Source organism: Melanerpes formicivorus, unplaced genomic scaffold, assembly GCF_026170545.1.
Source record: "Melanerpes formicivorus ecotype bairdi unplaced genomic scaffold, bMelFor1.0.p_v2 SCAF_6, whole genome shotgun sequence".
NCBI lineage: Eukaryota > Metazoa > Chordata > Aves > Piciformes > Picidae > Melanerpes > Melanerpes formicivorus.
In genome coordinates this window covers 4,748,397-4,765,902 of record NW_027142358.1, presented here as the reverse complement: position 1 = coordinate 4,765,902, position 17,506 = coordinate 4,748,397, and the positions used below count along the sequence as shown (strand labels likewise).

General features: G+C 43.0%; 1 protein-coding gene across 7 annotated transcripts in view; it reads left to right on the top strand.

Moving 5' to 3' along the window:
- Window positions 1-10,959, top strand: part of ADD3 (adducin 3) — a 111,069-nt gene extending 100,110 nt beyond the window's left edge. For 6 of the 7 annotated variants that reach the window (XM_068139403.1, XM_068139404.1, XM_068139401.1 and 3 more), the window contains 9 exons: window positions 96-239; window positions 328-426; window positions 1,910-2,092; window positions 2,879-3,136; window positions 4,181-4,297; window positions 6,375-6,464; window positions 7,658-7,781; window positions 9,074-9,169; window positions 9,868-10,959. In XM_068139403.1, coding sequence (XP_067995504.1) covers window positions 96-239; window positions 328-426; window positions 1,910-2,092; window positions 2,879-3,136; window positions 4,181-4,297; window positions 6,375-6,464; window positions 7,658-7,781; window positions 9,074-9,169; window positions 9,868-10,166 — 1,410 coding nt within the window. In that variant the 3' untranslated portion in view covers window positions 10,167-10,959. The remainder of the gene's footprint in view (window positions 1-95; window positions 240-327; window positions 427-1,909; window positions 2,093-2,878; window positions 3,137-4,180; window positions 4,298-6,374; window positions 6,465-7,657; window positions 7,782-9,073; window positions 9,170-9,867) is intronic. The other variant, XM_068139408.1, reaches the window with a different exon arrangement.
- Window positions 10,960-17,506: the final 6,547 nt, after the last annotated feature.

The window sequence follows — 17,506 nt, the reverse complement described above, 5'->3', positions numbered from 1 at the left end:
GTACATCCTGCTGAGGCTTGCATGGCTGAGGTCTGGGCTTTAAGAGTTTATTATTTTTTTTCCCTAATTATTAGTGCTTCATTTTCTTGAAATAGGTTTCATCTATGAAGTGTGGCATCCTTCCCATATCACAAGAGGCTCTGATTCTGGGAGATGTTGCTTACTATGACTACCAGGGGTCTCTTGATGAACAGGAAGAGAGAATTCAGCTTCAGAAGGTTCTCGGACCCAGTTGCAAGGTATTCGACCTCATTCAAGTTCTTAATAAATTATTTTCATGTACTGTGCCAGTTTCTACCATTTAACATTAGTGTCTTCATTTACTAGGTATTAGTCTTGAGAAACCATGGTGTGGTAGCACTAGGAGAGACACTAGAAGAAGCATTCCACTATATTTTCAATGTGCAGCTGGCCTGTGAAACACAGGTAAGAGAGAATTTATCTGTATCTGATTTCACACACTTCTGCTGCTGAGTTCTAGATTACATCCCAGATAGGTAGATCTCTAATTAACAAAATACTTGGAGTTGTGGAATCCTGCAGTCATGTGCCAGGCCAAAGTCAAAGAGAATTGAATTGAATCGAATAGAATTAATCAGGTTGGAAAAGACCTTTAAGATCACCAAGTCCAACCTGTCAACCAACACCATCTAATCAACTAAACCATGGCACCAAGTGCCTCATCCACTCTCTTCTCAAACACTTTCAGTGATGGTGACTCTACCACCTTCCTGGGCAGCACATCCCAATGGCCAATCATCCTTTCTGTGAAGAACTTCTTCCTAACATCCAGCCTAAACCTCCCCTGGTGCAGCTTGAGACTGTGTACTCTTGTTCTGGTGCTGGTTGCACAGCAATAAGGTCTCACCAGATAAGAGCAAAAAGGCTGGTGAGAGGTCTTGAGCACAAGCCCTACGAGGAGAGGCTGAGGAAGCTGGGGTTGTTTAGCCTGCAGAAGAGGACGCTCAGGGGAGACCTTATTGCTGTCTACAACTACCTGAAGGGAGGTTGTAGCCAGGTAGGGGTTGGTCTCTTCTTCCAGGCAACCTGTGACAGAACAAATACTGTATCACTCTTCCTTGACTGAGTATTGGTGTCATTCCACTCTAAAGGGCACAGGTTTTGTTCCATGCTGTGGAGTGTGAGCTTCCTGCAGAGAGTCTGTCAGATAATAGATTTGCTGGGACTTGCTGCATGTGGCAGTGTGACTTCAGATCTGTCAACAGCTCATTTATCAAAGCTGAGTGTTGTGACAAAAAAAGAGAAACTTCTCTCTGTGATCTCAAAGATTTGTAAAACCAAATAAACAGAAGGTCTTTGGAGCAATGGCAGAGGGTAGCTTATTTCAAGTTAATTTGAGTCCCAAAATCAGTTGGCTTTGTTTTGTCTAACTACCTAGTTAGGTTATTGATAATACCTAGCTACCAGAGAGAGACCACTGAATGTCCCCACCTTCCATAACTTTTCAACCTGTCCCTAGATACTTCACTTTGCTCCTACTTGTTCTCCAGTGAATCATGTCCTCCCAAGTAGGCACTGGGAGGTGCAAATGGCAGTCTTTCAGTCCTTTCCTTGTCTCTTGTGCTCAGCCATTTCAAGTTCAATCACTCATTCATCTTGAAATGGATATAGACAAAAAATTAATTTACCCTTGTGATGCAGAAAAAACTTTTTGAGCTACTCTGAAAGCTTGCATTTGAGTTTACTCCATTTACAGTGCAATTATTAGTAGATATTATCATCCTTTTTCATAAGAATCACTATTTTAATAGGGGTTTTTGCCCAGTACAAGACTAGCCTGAGAAATAACTGCAGCATGTGTTCAGGGTAGTTTCTCCTGTGAATTCAGAGAAGTGGAGAGTCCAAAAGTTTTTTTTCACAAATGAAATGCCCTTGTTGATGTCTCTAGGTTCATGCATTAGCTGGAGCAGGTGGGGTAGACAATCTCCTAGTACTGGACCTGCAGAAGTTCAAGCCTTCCACACATGGTGTGGCAGCAACTGGAGGAGGTGGAGTTAATATGGCTTCACAGCACAAGTGGAAAGTTGGGGAGCAAGAATTTGAAGCACTCATGAGGATGCTGGACAACCTGGTGAGAGCATGTTGATGGTCTTGTCCATATAGTCTCATTTGAGTTGTAAGAACAGCTTCTGCAAAGCTAATTATTACTTTTTTTCCTTGCAAATAAAGAATAAGTAATAGTGTATGAAATACCTTCTGCTTAGCATAGTTTTTAATTATGTCAGTGTATCTGTCAGTAGTATCCTGTCTTGGTAAGAGTTTAGGTTTTGAACTTTAATTTTGTCCATCCCATCTCAGAAATGTGTTTGCTCTTTTTGGTTTTGCTATCAAAATGCTATATTTTAATCACCACCTAGTAAACAGACATGGCAGATTGCCTCTGTATTTTGTTATTAGCTGTAGAATTAGCAAGTAAGGTGATTACTTGTTTGAAATGTCCATCTCACTGCACTATGAATTCTGGAACAGCCTGCAATACAAACAGAGTGAGGAATGAGGGAGTGTCACGAACTAGCATGTGCCATTGTGCAAGGCAGATCAATGTTCTCATGACCTGCCTAGGTCATAACCTGAGCAGGAAGTCATTTGGTGGTCATGCATCCACAAAGGTGGGAGGAAGGTAAAGTGTGAGTAGGGTTCTGTCCAATGGCTACTGCACAGCCTCTAGAATGGTAATAGTATGGAGGAAGGATAGACAGCACCACGAGCCTGTTCTCTGAACATCTCAGTGAACCTGTCTAATGCATGCAAGGCAGCACAGAACTGTCATGACCTCTTGGGTACCATTTCCTGATTTATCTGATTTTAAATTTATTTTAAAACATATTTTGGATCTCTTTTTATATCTTCCCTATAGGGATACAGGACTGGCTATGCCTATAGGCAACCATTAGTCAGGGAAAAACCCAGACACAAGAGTGATGTTGAGATCCCAGCCACTGTAACTGCTTTTTCCTTTGAAGATGATACAATCCCGCTTTCCCCCCTGAAATTCCTGGCTCAGAGGCAACAGAGGGAAAAGACAAGATGGCTGAACTCTCCAAACACATACTTGAAAGTTAATGTGCCTGAGGAGTCCTGGAACGGGGAAACCAGTCCCAGGACTAAGATCACGGTAGGTAGATGGTGTGGACAGTTGCTTAGTTTGTGCACTACTTGAAAGTAAATTACAGATAGTTTATATGAGGAAATCTTTGTCAGGATTAGCAAATAAGTTTATCAAGCAAATAAAAGTAGGCTTTGGGGAGGCTTAATGACATTAATACTAAGAGGCCCCTCTGTTTGGGGGAGAGGGGTTTTACTGGATAAGTAACAGTTTATGATAAAATTTAACCATCATTTCCCTTTTGTTACTAGCTGCTCTAATTCCTGAGGTAGAAAACAGGTTTTCTACTATTTCTTTTTGTGCTAGTAATTATCTACCAAATATTGTAAGGTTTTTAAACAGCCCATGGATTGTTTTCTACACGTGGGAGACGTGCTTTAATTTGTCTCTAACTGCCCCTTTCATGTTTGTGAGCCGCCTGAAAACAGACTTAGAGTCGTCTGCTGGTGCTACTACTTTTAATGATCAAGACTTTTTCCCTCTTCGGCTCACCAAGATGCCTTCACTGTGTTCCAGCCTGGAGAGAGGTGGCTCTAGTGGGGTTAGGAAGCCTGGTATTTGCACTCAGGCTACTCCCAGTTGCATGGTACAACAGTAAAAAGCGTTTGCTCCACCTGCTGGCAGCCTTTGGGAGAAACGTCTTCAGCAGCCGACTCAAAACCCTGCTTACAGAGGTGAAAAAACTGCCAAGTGCGTGATTAGCAGAGGCAGAAGCTGATTACATTGAAAAGGTTCTGGAGCTGGTGGATCTATATGCCAGATCCTTTCTAAATGTGCCTGCATAACAGACAGCTAGCACTGCCTTTTTCAGGAATGTCTTCCAGTATTTAATGTTGATGATGCATGCTCAAGGCAACTGAAATCCTCTTGGGCAAACACACAGAACTGTAAAGAATTTGTATTATTTTGTGGGTGCCATGTGAAATTGAGAATAAAGCCAGAAAGTCCTTTGTCTCTATCTATTCTTTAATAGTAAGACAATACAGAGGATTGTTTCTCTCCATCATGCTGAGGGTTTTAGCTGCCTTTTTTTCTTTCTTTTTCTTCTTTAAGTGGATGAAAGCTGATGACTCCTCTATCAGTGGAGGAACACCAATCAAAATTGAAGATCCAAACCAATTTGTTCCTCTAAACACAAACCCAAGTGAAGTGTTGGAAAAGAGAAACAAGGTAAAAAGTGTAATGGAATGAAAACGGTAACGTTTCCCAATAAAATTATATGCTCAAGTAATTAACACAGCAGTAAAGTCACATTTTCAAATGCTAAGTTTCTAACATTGTGTGTGATTTGGGGCACTAAAAAGCAGCTATTTAAATGTATGATGTACGTGAAATCTGTAGATAAGGGTGCAGTAGTAGGTTCAGATTGGATGTTAGGAAGAAGTTCTTCCCCATGGCAGTGGTGAGACACTGGAACAGGTTGCCCAGGGAGGTAGTGGAAAACCCCATCCCTGGAGGTTGTTGAGGCCAGGCTGGATGTGGCTCTGAGGAACCTGATCTTGTGTGAGGTGTCCCTGCCCATGGCAGGGGGGTTGGAACTAGATGATCCTTGAGGTCTCTTCCAACCTTAACAATTCTATGATTACAGGTTGGACCTTATGATCTTTGAGGTCTCTTCCAACCTTGGTGACTCTGTGATTCTATGACATGTTTGCAATGCAGAGGCACAACAAGCCACACACACACATATGCTGGAGCGTGTCCAGAGAAGGGCCACAAGGATGATCAGAGGGCTGGAGCACCTCTCCTATGAGGACAGACTGAGGGGGTTGGGGCTGTTCAGTCTGCAGAAGAGAAGGCTCCGAGCTGACCTAATTGTGGCCTTCCAGTATCTGAAGGGGGCCTACAGGAAGGCTGGGGAAGGACTTCTCAGGATCTCAGGTAGTGATAGGACTAGGGGGAATGGAATGAAGCTGGAGGTGGGGAGATTCAGGCTAGATGTGAGGAGGAGGTTCTTCCCCATGAGAGTGGGGAAACCCTGGAATGTGTTGTCCAGGGAGGTGGTCGAGGCCCCGTCCCTGGGGGTGTTTAAGCCCAGGCTGGATGAGGCTGTGGCCAGGCTGATCTAGTGTGGGGTGTCCCTGGCCATGGCAGGGGGGTTGGAACTAGATGATCCTTGTTGTGCCTTCCAACCCTGAATGATACTATGATACTATGATATATGATTCTAATATTTCAACCCACCACACACATATATATACACACACAAATTTTGAGTGCAGTAGTTTGGAGGGCAAATGTTAACTCTGGAAATGATAGATTGGAAATGGTAGTCCCAGCTATTTACCATTATACGTTTTAGTGGGTAGTTAGGTGTCAACATGAACTAAATTGCTGTGCATCATTTACAGCATGATTCAACCTCAGGCTGTAATCTCAGCCTGTTCTGTATGAATTTTCCTAGTGTTTATTAAGCTGAGGTTTCTGTGGTCTAGTCTTGCTTCCCAATGGCAGTCAAAAAAAAAGAAAATGGTAGTTATTGTTGGACCTCTCTGTAAACACAAGTATCTCACTGCTTTTCCCTTCCAGCACATAAGACACTGACTGACCAAATACTCCACCCTAGGCAGAGCAATATTAGCAGATACTCAGGATACTTTCCATTTGATTACATATTTTTCTGTTTCTTGGAAAGCATCATATTGTTATCCATGGGGGCTCAACTGGAGTCAGAAGGAGCAACTCCCTTCCTGAGAACTGGAAAGGAACCCTCTAATCATCTAGAGATTACCAATGCAAGTCCCAGACAAGGATTTTGCAATTGATGCATGTCACTGTCTCATTAGATAGTTTATTGCTATTTTTTTGTTCTGCTGTAGATTTTTTTTATCATCTGTATTCGTGTTTATATCTGATCTGTCTGTCTCTCAAGCGCTGACAATGTGAAGCTGGGACTGTTGGCTTGGGGAAAAACAGTGAGGTATTCACAGAAGGGAGACCTTCAGAAACTTCTGTGCTCACAGATATCTAATACTTTAACATGGAGTGCTTATTTTGGGGGAAGGAGAGGACAGGTTGAGAGACATGCTTTTCCTTGGAGCTGATTTCTAACTACTGAGTTACATGAAGTGCAGAAGCTGGGGCAGATATTTGAGAGAACTCAAGAGTGCTAAGCAGCGTATGCAGTGCCTTTAGAAGGAGAGATCTTAACTTCTAGGTGCAGCTGCTTTATTTTCCAGCCATTCACTGCTGATGGACACAGGAAGAGAATGAACTGTTTCTAACCCAATTTCTTTTCTCTGTATAGATAAGGGAGCAAAACCGATATGACCTAAAGACTGCGGGACCACAGTCTCAGCTGCTGGCTGGAATTGTTGTGGATAAAAAGCCAAGTCCAGTGAGTGGGACATAATTAATTGATTTACATATATTTAGATGATTTGGCTGCCTGTCCTTGGCACTTTGGGCTGTCTTCTTTCTAAGTGCTTTTGTTAGCACTGATTATTTCAGTGCCAGGGTTTGGATGTATAGTACATACTGTTCATGTCTCATTTCAGAGGTTTAAAATGTTAGTTTTAAATGGAGCTATGCATGGTAGGTTTGCCTGCCATTAATATTAATGAAGCAGGTCCCCTGTCTAAGACCATTTAAGCTAACAAGTGATGAACTTTGCAGTGCACGGTGCTAAAAATAGTCCTTTCATCAGTCAATGGAAACCACTGCTAAACGAAATGATTGAGGCCCAGAAATAACTGGGTCTAAGACCTTGGAGAAGGCAGATTACATTGGAAACAGACTTCTTATTGCAAGGGAGAGTTTCCAGTTTCTTGTCCACCCCATCTTATCTTGAGTAATAAATCCTTACTTGCAAACAGGGCAGATACCATTAGGAATGTATCTAACAAACTGTGCTGAGTTGTAATTGGAAATTTATCATTTCAAGAGCTTCCTTCCCATCATCTGTGGGCTAGTGCATCTGTTTCCTCACTTTGGTTTCTAGCATTCTTTTGACATGACACTGAGTTTGCTTATTTATTTCAAGGGGGGGCAGAAAGCCCACACTATTTTCCAAATGAATTTTCTTGCAGTATGAAAGTCATTTAAATGTTGGCATTCTAAGATTCATCTCAGAAGAGGTTTTCCAATTGGATTCTTAAACTGGAGTGTGAGCACAGGAAAAAAAATCATTCTAGAACTTGAGGCATTTTGCAGACAATATGGGAAACCTTTTTGAATCCCTGTTGAAAGAACTCTGAAGGCTATGTTAGTCCCTGAAGTGAAAGCTTTGCAGGCAGCTCTCTGCTCCTTTAGCTGTTCCACGTGGTACAAAAAGAACCTCACATAATGATTGTGCAGCTGCAAAAGGATGGTGATTTACAGCTCAGTGGTCAGTGTTCATTACTATTTGAATGCTTATTAAATGGGATACTTTTAGCCTGGATGCACGTGTGAGGCTTTTTTTTCCCCTGTGTTCCCTGCCAGCCTGGTATCAGCAAATGTTGAGCAAAGGCAAGAGATTTGCCATGTACTTCTTGCTAACTTCTCTTTTTTGTCTTCTTTATTTAAACGTTGTGGTTTTCTCTTTTCCAGCCAATGCAATTTGAAGATGATGAGCATGCCCCACCAGCACCACCAAACCCATTCAGCCATCTCACAGAAAAGGAACTGGAAGAGTACAAGAGGACAATTGAGCGCAAGCAGCAAGGGTTAGAAGGTCAGTGCTGTGTTTTTAAATGTTGGGGTTTGCACTTCAACAATAAGCTCGTTTCCAGGTTGAAAATATCTGCTGTAACAAATGCTAGCATGCTGCCTATTGGCATTTTTATTTTTGGCCACTTCTTGGCTTTAGAACTGACCATTCCTTGAGAAGGTAGACATTTTTGTGAAGTGTTCTCTGTTCCTACTCCAGTCAGTGCTAAAATTAAAGCAGTGAAAGGTCTGTGCAGACTTGGAGTTTCAAACTCTCACTTTTACATAATGACCTTTAGTGATTCATTTATTTTTCCCCTTTATTCTTCCTCCTTCTATTGGAATCATAGAATAATGCAGGTTGGAAGAGCCTGTGAAGGTCATCTTAGTCCAACCTCCTCCTCAAAGTTGAATTCAAAGTTAGATCAAGTCGCTCAGGTCTGTCTAGCTGAGCCTTGAATATACCTGTAAGGATAACAACTCCACAACCAGTCTGGTAACCTTCCACTTCCTTGTGGAAGCTCACTGAGTAATCTGGGTGAAGGACTCTGAAAAGTGATCTTTGCTGCTTGGATTCTGAAACACATGGCAAAGGAGAAAAAAAGCTCTGTGATTTCTGGGTTCTTTTTGTGTCAGTTCTGATATGAGAATTCCCAGCAAAAAGCTGCTAGACTCACTTGGAAAGGGAACTGTGCCTTGATACTTTACATTTGGTAAAGTTATGCCAATTAGATCTCCATTTTTGACCCTTGAATTGCAGTGGGTTTGAGGACACATTTGCGACTTCTTTCCAGAAGTTTCTGGAGCTGTTTGGTTTTGGCTTCTTTTAGTCTTCCTTTATTTTCCCTATGTGCAAGACTCACCTGCTTTCACTTTTTATGTCTTCTTCCACTACTTTTGTTCCACAGGGAAATTCTAATTCAGGGCTGATTTTTATTTAATCACTTCCTGTGCACTCATCTTCACTAATACTGTGCAACAAACCAACTTTGCCACAGATCACATTCTGGGCATAGTGTAATAACTTTCTATAACAGCAACTGTGTGACTTAGTGGCTAGTTGGGGCATGCTACCTGGAATGCAAGCCCTGCTACCCTTTTTAATGCTTTCTATTAAGAAACTAATACATAATGCTTGTCAGCAGGTAAAATGTGTACACACATCATTCTGTAGAGTTGAAATTGTGCATTGTAACTTCTTGAGGTTGTTGTCAGCATGAGCAACACAATGCTAGCTAAATCTTGTAGTACTAGCACTGACACTCTTACTTGACTTTTTACTTTTGCATGGCTACTAACTGAAATCTTGTCCTGCAGATGCTGAACAGGAATTGTTCTCAGATGACGGTTCCTCTGTGTCACAAATTCAGTCACAAACTCAATCCCCGCAAAATGTCCCATCAAAGTTAGAAGGTATTCCGTGACTTTCTGTACAATGCCAATGGCTCTGATAGCCTCAGTCAGCCACTCTGCTGCTGCAGCCTTTACACTCACATGAAGCTGGTTGAGCCAAAAGCAGCCTTCTTGTACCAAGTCTGGGTGGGACTCTGGAAAACTATTTTCCCCAATCTTTTTCTAGTGTGTAATCCTCACAAGCAGAAAATATCTCAGGATATACTGAAATTTAAATACTGATGAGGTGGAGGGAAGAGCTGTTAACTTTTTTTATGCTATTGGAAATGTTAAGATTAGATTTATTTGTTGTCTAAGGCTTCTCCAGCAAAGTCTAAGGCGGCCTTTGGAGTGGGTAGTGCACTAAATACTTCTGTATGAAGTGGCTGCGTTTTCATAGATCAGTCTCTTGCAGTAAGGTGTAATTCTGAGCATGCTTGAGACTGTGTGTGTGTGCTGTGCAGGCTGTATTTGTATCTGTTGTATATAGCTTGAGCAGCCTGACAGAGCTAAGGTTAACTTTTTACAGCCCACTTTGCTTAATGGCATTTTCACAGTATTTGTTTTGTAACGAGTGAAGTGCACAAATAAAGGGGGGAAAAGCTGCTCCTAAGGACTTGATTCTTTGGATCCCTTTCCAGACTGGCAGACTTTGTTTCAGTACTGGCTTTTGGCATGGCAGTGTACATAAGTAATTTCAGATTCCCCTGTTCTTTCAGAAAATCACGAAGATCTCTACATCCAGAATGCCAACTTGATCTCTGTGGAGATGCCAGTCGTGGTGGTGAACGGCAAGGAAGACGCCCATGAGGTGGAAGAAGACCTCACCAAGAGAGTCAGTCAGTTAACCACCAGTACTGTGGAGAGCGTGGAGATTACAATTAAAAGCTCTGAAAAGATAGAAGAGGCCCTGTCCCCTGAAGGGTCACCTTCCAAATCCCCCTCAAAGAAGAAGAAGAAATTCCGCACCCCATCTTTCCTGAAGAAGAGTAAAAAGAAGGAGAAAGTTGAAGCATGAGTGCAGTTCTGGCGTGAGGAGCCGTTGCACGTTGGAAACCTTTCAGTTGACCGTTAACAGCTTAGCGTTAGGGGTGTGCAGTAACTGGACTTTTAACCTACAAGGAAAAGGAACTGGAAGAGGTTTTGCTTTAAAAACATAAAAAAGAATTCAAAAACCAACCAAACATTTAAAACAAACAAACAAAAAAAAAGGTAAAATAAAATGTTCATGTTCATGGAAAATTAATTCACCTCTCACTTAACAGGTGTCCAAAATTGCTGTGAGGGTTGGGAGCGTTCATTAAGGTCTCCCGTAGAACCGCACCGGCCGGTGCTCCGTTGCCATCACAGCAAGGTCACGTCCCCTCACAGTACGCAGCGGCCAGAGCTGCTTGGAGTAAATTTGCAGACCTTAAAATTCTCAGTGCAGTTCAAAGTCTTTGTGAGAGTTACAGCTGAGTAACTTTTTTTTTAAACTACTGTCTCATGTGGTAACCAGACCATAACATTTTTGTATCGTGGTTTTGTTTTTGACCATCTCCTTCCTGTTTCTGCACCCCCTGTGGGAGTGGGTGCGCAGTAACAGCACACACACCCATCGATCTCTTGGTTGTGTTTTTTTTAAGGTTAGATCATATAGAATATGATACACTGGCACATAATATTAGGGGGGTGGGGGGAACTGTGTAAGAGAAAGTTTATTTGGAATTATACAAAATGTCTAAAGAATTCCATTCTTCGGTAACTTTTTTGCCAAATATTTCGGTTTATTGAAATATAATTTTTGAAGACTTCTTTTTTATTCTATCAGTTTGGGGGAGGGGGGAGGGGGGGGAGAGGGAGGGGGGGCAAACCCTTATTTTTCAAGAAAAGGGGGGGATTTTATACACTTAACATTGATAATTTAGTTTAACTGGCAAAACAAAAAGAAAGATTTTATATGTTCAAATGTTTGTATACCGCTCAGTATAAAGGTATTATAAGCATGTGAATCAAGCATTTAATAGTAGAGTGTATTTAAGAATGCTTGGTTTAGAGTATACTTTAACTATAATTCAGGAATCCAGGGGCTTAGAAATCAAAAGGATTAAAAAGCAGATAAAATTGAGCTGGATTCGTGTTTTTAAAGAGTGCGTGTGGGTTTATTTTTGTGGTGTTTGGGTTTTGTTGTTTTGGGGTTTACTTTTTTTTGTTTCCCCCCTTCCTCTCGTGGTATCGCTAACGAATGAAGAAAAACTAATCTCCTAACGGCAACCAAATGAAGGAAACAAAAAGCTGTTAAAAGGGAAAGTGAAATAGTAGGAGAAATAGGAAGAGACAAAGAAAGGAAAAAGTTGGGTGTGATTTGTTTTGGGGTTGTTTTTTTTTCCAAGTATATGGTATGGATTGTGGAATATTTTTATTACATCAGCAAAGTGACATTTCCATAGCAGAGGTTTTACAATAGAATAGAACTGACCAGGTTGGAAAAGGCCTTTGAGATCGAGTCCAACCTATCACCCAACACCATCTAATCAACTAAACCATGGCACCAAGCGCCCCATCCATTCTCTTCCTAAGCACCTCCAGTGATGGTGACTCCACCACCTCCCTGGGCAGCCCATTCCAATGGCCACTCTCTCTTTCTGTGAAGAACTTTTTCCTGACATCCAGCTAAACCTCGGATCCATACAAAGCGCAACGCGTCGGGGTAGGGCTTGGTTTGGTTTGTTTTTTTTCCCTTGGCTTTCATTTGAGTTCTGAAAGGGTCTCGTGAATCTGTGTTGTCCTTTGGATGAACCCAGAGCAAATCAGAGCCTCGTGCCATGGGTAAAGGCTGTCCTGCCGCTTCCTCATTTTTACTGATATTGTCATTTTAGTCCTCTTACTGTATTGTAAATACAAACTAACCATAGAAGCTAACATAGAGGGGTTTTATTCCTTCGCTGTGTCGAATAGTCTGTAAATCATCATCCCCGGTAGGGAGGACATCTTCCTTGGTTGTTTTGTTTTGTTTTTTAATGATCCATGCGATTCCTAAATTGCCAGTTGAAATACTATACAATATATAATTGTTAAATATGGCTGGAGAGTGGTTTGGCATGCAAAAAAAACACAATAAAACACGATGTTGATTATAGCATGTTCTGGGGGCTGGTTAGCTTTGACCGTGTTCAGTGTGGTAATGCGATGTCGGAATGGATCCTGGAAACTATTTCCTAGCTCTCACTAAATACTGGAATCAGTGTTTTGGGTTTGTTTGTTTGTTGTTTTTTTTTTAATCATAGTGGAAACTTTCAGTTGCTTACTTCGTTGGGTTTGTTGGGTTGTTTTTTTTGTTGTTGTTGGTTGTTTGTTGCTTCGTTTTGGTTTGTTTTCACCTTCTACATTATTTGTGTTGTATTACAACCTATGTAGAAACAGTAACCCTGTGAACTACGCTTTTCATAACGTTGGGGTTTGGTTGTTTTTTTTTTTAAGAATATATCTAAAATGAATGCAATGTGCAGAACTATTTTTTAAAATGCAACAGTGAACTATTTGCACCTTTTTTTCTTCTTCTTTTTTTTTGTTTTTCCTCTCTCTCTTTTGGTTTGGTTTTGTTTTGCTAATGCCTCTATTTACTTGCTTCGGCGTAAAGAATGAGCCAGCCAACTCCTGTGTGTCCTGTGGAAAAAACAAAAAAAAAAACAAGTAAAAAATAAAGAAAATATATAAATGTTATCTGAAAATCGCTCATAGATGTAATGCTAATTAATGTTAAATCACAAATAAACAGTATTTTAAATAGATGGATGGGTGTAGAGCAGCCTTTTGTCCAGGCGCAGCTCCTGTGTCTCTTGCTAAGTTGAGAAGATGCTCTGATTGTCACAGGTTGTGTTAGGGGTTGGAAGGGACCTCTGAAGATCATCCAGTCCAACCCCCCTGCCAGAGCTGGATCACCTATACCAGATCACACAGGAATGCATCCAGGTGGGTTTTGAATACATCCAGAGAGGTAGACTCCACAATGGCCCTGGGCAGCCTGTTCCAGTGTTCTGTCACCCTCACAGGGAAAAATGCTTTTCTTCATGTCTCCGTGGAACTTCTTAGGCCTTAGCTTCCACCTCTTGCCCCTCATCCTGTCACTGGGCATCACTGAGCAGAGCCTGGCTCCATCCTCTTGGCATTCACCCTTCACATATTTATAAACATGTATGAGGTCCCCCCTTAGTCTCCTCTTCTCCAAGCTAAAGAGCCCCAGCTCCCTCAGCCTGCCCTCATAAGGAAGATGTTCCTTAATTTTTGTCTCTGTGCTGGACTCTTCCATGCTGGGCTCTTCCATGCAGTTCCCTGAGGTCTTTCCTGAGCTGAGGGACCCAGAATTGGACACATTATTCCACATGCAGCCTCACCAGGGCAGAGTAGAGGGGAAGGAGAACCTCTCTCAACCTACTAACCACAGCCCTTCTAATACAGCCCAGGATACCATTGGCCGCCTTGGAGACAAGGGCACATTGCTGGCTCCTGGTCAACCTTCCATCCACTAGGACTCCAAGGTCCTTTTCCCCTTCACTGCTCTCCAGTGGGTCAGTCCCCAGCCTATACTCTGATATATGTCGTTGTTCTTTCCCAGGTGCAAGATTCTACACTTGCCCTTGTTGAATTTCATTCAGTTCCTCCCTGCCCGACTCCCCAGCCTAAGTCTGACTGCACGGCAGCACAACCTTGCCTGTGTGTCAGCCACTCCACCCAGTTTGGCGCCAACTTGCTGACAGCGCACTCGGTGCCCTCATCCAGGTCGCTGATGAATATATTGAACAGCACTGGTCCCAGTACCACCCCTCAGGCACTCCACTGGATTGTGCACATTGCTTCTCGAGAATTTATTCTCAAGATGACTTCTGGTGCCTATTCTGAAAGCTTTGCAAGAAAATAGTCTGATTTGATTAGAGAATGGTTGTTTTCTCTGTCACAGTTCCTGGAGATGAAAGAGGGCAGGCCTGTGGTAAAGTACATGGTGGTGTCAGTTGTTTTGAACCCCACTGAGTCTGTGCTGCAGGCTCTTCTCTCCTGGGCCATGATTCCCATCTTTTTGGTCTGTGTCTCCTGCTCCACAGCATGGATTTATGTATGATGGCCTGAGACTTGGGCCTCAAGTGGCTTAAGTGCTGTGTAAGTACACAACATGGAGATAGCTTGTGGGAATTACCCTTCCCCCCCTCCCATTAGATAAAACAAAGCTTTTTTTTTTTGGAGGGAAGGCTTTTAATGCAAAGTTATTCCAAGACATCTGTGTCATGCTCTGCCAGCATATGGTATACCTTGGAGCCTCTGAGGCTGCAGAAGTTGCAGTGTTATGTTTTTATAGCTGTATCAACTCTGTGAAGTGTCTTTAAGGGCTTCAACAAATGTTTATTTTCATTGTCTTTCCACAAATCAGCCTTTTGTTTCTGTTTACAGGAAAATCAAAATCCAGCCCTCTGAGTCTGGTGACAGTTTCATGAACTCAGTCCCCGTGTGGGAGGATAATTTTGGTTTAGCCTTTTAAGTGAATCTTAGCCAAGATTGGTCTCCAGGAGCATCTACAGTCCACTTAGTGCTGCAGTAACATGAAAGCAGACACTGTATCAACACGGAGGAGCTTACACTTTAAGGTGAAGTGCATCTGTAAGGTTGTTGTTTTCTTTTCTTTGAGCTCTCTTTATTCTCAAGATTCTACAAACCACAACAGACCCTTCATTTTTACTTGGCTCTTCCTTTTTCACAGTGTTACAATAAGGATTTGAGATTATTTCCATGCTTTGGTTTGTAGAAAGCAGATAACAAGCATATAACATACATTAAGGCTTAAACCTTAGCAAGTAGGAGCCCTTAAAAAAAAAAAAAAACCACCAAACAACACTCAAGCTTCAAAAGGGATCATTGACATGACAGGGAATAATTACTACTATTAGGATGGTTAACATAAGAGAGCAGTGCAAAGCAGCAGCAGTAGATGCTGTGAAAAGTGGTATCCAAGAACCTTATAAAGAAAAAACAAAGAATTTGAGTTGTGCAGCTGTGGTGGGTTGAAGTTCTCCCCCCTCCCCCGGCATTAACTTTGCCTGACCAGCCTGGAGAAGAGGAGGCTCAGGGGAGACCTTATTGCTGTCTATGACTACCTGAAGGGAGGTTGTAGCCAGGTGGGGGTTGGTCTCTTCTCTCATGCATCCAGCACCAGAACAAGAGGACACAGTCTCAAGCTGCACCAGCGGAAGTTTAGGCTCGAGGTGAGGAGAAAGTTCTTCACAGAGAAAGTTGTTTGCTATTGGAATGTGCTGCCCAGGGAGCCGGTGGAGTCACCATCCCTGGAGGTGTTCAAGAGGGGATTGGACGTGGCACTTGGTGCCATGGTTTAGTAGTCATGAGGTCTTGTGTGACAGGTTGGACTTGATGGTCTTTGAGGTCTTTTCCAACCTTATTGATTCTATGATTCTAACTCAGAAACAAACGAAGCTGCTTTCTACCCCACTTCTATGTATGGCCATACTAAGATCTCTGTTGTGATCTGGGTGACCACCTGCTGGCTTCTTTATAGACTGTCACCTGTTCTGGAGGTAAGTGTTGCACAGCAAAACAGATTTTGCTTGATCAGCAAGAACAGCAGAATGAGATATGCTTTAGGTCAGGTTTCAGAAGCTGTAGGAAGAGAGGATTGTGCCATGGTGAAGGCTGTAAGAGGCCATTCTGACCAAGATTTTCCTGCCTTGCCAGCTGAGTTACTGTACACTGCTGAACATGTAGCATAAGCAGCTGTTTCCTCTGATTCTCAGTAGTTGAGGATTTTCAGGTTTTCTAGGTGTCCTGTTTGCAAAACTGAGTTTTCACTGTTTCAGCCTGTGGAAATTTCTTCACCATGATGTACTGCTAAGAAGCCAAGGACAGGAAGAAGGGGCTGCTGTATGCCAGCATGTGGGGCACGTGGGTCTGATATTCCTCTCCCTTCCTGCAGACTGGTAGGGAGATGCATCCCCTCACCCACAGGGCTGTTGCATGGGTTGGCATTTGCTCTTTCAGAGGCTGTTGGGGATCCAGTATGCTAAATGAGGTGGAGGACTCACACTAATTAGAAACTGCCTCGAGATGTGCACACAGGCAGCTGGAGTGCAGTCAGCCTGTCTGTGGGCACTGCCATGTGCACAGCTGAAATGGTGCAAGCAGCCCAGTGGAGGAGGCCAGGAGGGCATTCAGTGGAGATGGGCACTCTTGACCTTTTAGCTTCACAGAACCTTCATAAACTCCTAGTTTTAGAGACTCGCAGATTAGCCAAACTTGCACAGGCTCTTGGAGGAACAGCAGGAAGCTCATCCCTACTACTAAGGTTGCTCAGCCCTTTGCCTCAATTTCTAATCTCAGTTGTAAAGCCAGCAGCAACTCAGGTTTCTAAGATGAAGATTTGCTAGGATGTCGTGGAGAAACACTTACTTTCCTCCAACCACCCTCTTTGGAAGCCAGGCTGGACCAGTATTGCTCATGGAAAGTTTCAGTCAAGTTTGATCTAAGATGTTAGCAAACAAAACAAAGCCTGATGATGAGAACTGGAGGGCAAACCTGGTGGCAGCTTGTGCCACCAGCTCTGTTCATGCATCCCAGCTGACTCTTGAGTTAGCCCTGCAGATCTTTAATCCTTTACACACACTACTGCCTCAACAGTGGTGGGAGCTACACAGGGCAGATATGCTGAAGCAGGGGGTTGGAGAAAATATTTCCTTGGATGTATTCTCGAGGTCCCTTTCCAGCCAGTTACAGCATTTTGTTTGTCTGCAGGGATCGATGTAAATGGGAGGGTTCAAGCTCTGAAATCGTGGTTGAGCCCCAAAGCCAAACGCAGCCTTTGAAAGGTGAAAATTCCAGCGGCCTTTAGATGGCATCAGACTTTCACGTTTGCTGCCTTCGTTCTCTGCAGTCAGAAAGCCATTAACAAAGAGCTCGCAAGGAAAGTGTTTTGGTGGAGATTTTTGTGGGCTTTACTCCAGTCCCAGCGCAGCGAGATGAAAGCAGACATCTGGCTGTCAGACTCACTCTCTCTATTGGTTCGTTTCAAAATCCACCAGCGGAGTGGGCTTTGGCCAGGAGGCAAGTCTCCCCTGCTCTCCTCCTCCCCACCCCCTTTTTTTTTCCACATCCTCCACCGAGCAGAAGACTATCCTTATGTCACATATTTTCTCTCTAACCAGATTACCCAGAGGCCAGAAGGTCTCAGAGTTTCTGAGTGGTTGGGGCAGAAGTGGCAGAAATTCCTGGTGCAGGGGAATGAGAGATGAGAAGTAGCAGAGCTCCAGATATGTTGGGGGTCAGGGCAGAGCCTTGCTGATCCCCCACCCTGGGGTTGAGCTGTGGGTGTGTGAATGGAGAACC